This window comes from Echinops telfairi, unplaced genomic scaffold, assembly GCF_000313985.2.
Source record: "Echinops telfairi isolate 266 unplaced genomic scaffold, ASM31398v2 ScPeMD7_7469;HRSCAF=8507_0, whole genome shotgun sequence".
NCBI lineage: Eukaryota > Metazoa > Chordata > Mammalia > Afrosoricida > Tenrecidae > Echinops > Echinops telfairi.
In genome coordinates this window covers 40,896,305-40,897,680 of record NW_022111372.1, presented here as the reverse complement: position 1 = coordinate 40,897,680, position 1,376 = coordinate 40,896,305, and the positions used below count along the sequence as shown (strand labels likewise).

General features: G+C 48.4%; 1 protein-coding gene across 1 annotated transcript in view; it reads right to left on the bottom strand.

The window, feature by feature from the left end:
• The window catches only part of PRMT2 (protein arginine methyltransferase 2), a 45,886-nt gene that overhangs the window by 2,578 nt on the left and 41,932 nt on the right, over positions 1-1,376 (bottom strand). Inside the window, 1 exon segment of the mRNA XM_045284553.1 lies at positions 952-1,081. Coding sequence (XP_045140488.1) covers positions 952-1,081 — 130 coding nt within the window.

The following is a 1,376-nucleotide window of genomic DNA, read 5'->3' as shown; positions in this document are numbered from 1 at the left end:
ATCGACATCGATTCCATAGCATGCAAAACGGCCGGCCAGGATTCCCAGGGAAGACGCTCCCCCTGACTCGGGAGCAAGACCGGCAACTAGCATCGTGCATGTGCTTGCACTTATTTTACACATCATACGACCATGCACGGGACTCAAAGAGCTGTGCCACCTGAGGTCACAAAGACCAGAAATAACTAGCATGCTAGCTGTGGTGAACCTGTAGGTAAACGGTAACAACACTGTGGCTCAAAGGTCTGCGACCCAGGCCTCGCTTCCCAGGGTCTGCCTCCACACGGTGAGGAAAGCTTCCCCCGCTCGGCTCGTGGTGTTCGACAGCAGAGGAGGCTTCCAGCCTGAGCGGCTACCAGGGCAAAACCTGGAGAGTTCAGCTCACACAGTGCTTAGAACTATCATTTGTAAAGGTGGGAATCATTTTTCTGCGTGAACCAGACAGATGTTTTCCAATCATGCCCTCTCTCAAGGACCGCCCAGTGTGGGGACTGAGGCTCCCGAGTGCCACCGCGTGGCTAAAAGAAGTCATTAAAACCAACAATGCTGTGTTTAGGAATTGGGTAGCTAAAAAGAAAAAGCGTATTTTATTTCAAATTCTAGGACAAACCATCTCCCCCGTAATATTAAATATTCAATCCCCCCAAATAACTGAAGATGACAAAGAAATGAACTGTGAAGATTATGTAAAATATATCCAAATAAGAATAGAACACATGAAAAAAGACAGGAAAGCTGTGGCTAAAATCAATAAAAAGTTACTCTACTCACTGCTTGTATGACAATCAGGGGCACGAACACACCCACCCCAACATCCACGGATGACATCGAATATGTCGAGCTTCTCTACGGACTCGCTTACGTTACGTGCAGTGTGCCAGGCCCTGTTCACTCTAGGGTTCTGCAGGTGTCGATTCCTTAAACTCAGAAGGAGACAGTTCATCTGCTCACCTCTAGATCAGAGATTTGTACCATCCTCATGTCCAACTGTAATACAGTACATGGTTCAGAGAGGCAGTCTTCTGGCTTCAAACTGTGATTATATTTGGGCTTTGTAAACAATTCCTTCATTACTACAGATCTGGGGGGAAAGACCAAAGCCATTGTCAGAGTCCTTGCCAACATCTCCGGCTTGGAACACACCGTGAATGTTTCTACCCCTTCCTGTGTTAACAGGAAATCTGAATCTGGGCCTGAGAGCACCACAGCGAGGGTGGCCCAAAGGTGGCGCCCTCCCTCCTCTCTTCCCCTTCTTGGCGGAGCCCAGGAGGTTATTTATTAGCTTCCCGCAGCCAGGCCCTTCCCTCTGAATCTCATTCCAAAATCCGAACACAGGGGAGCCAGCATTCAGACATACAAAGACCAACTTTTTGCAG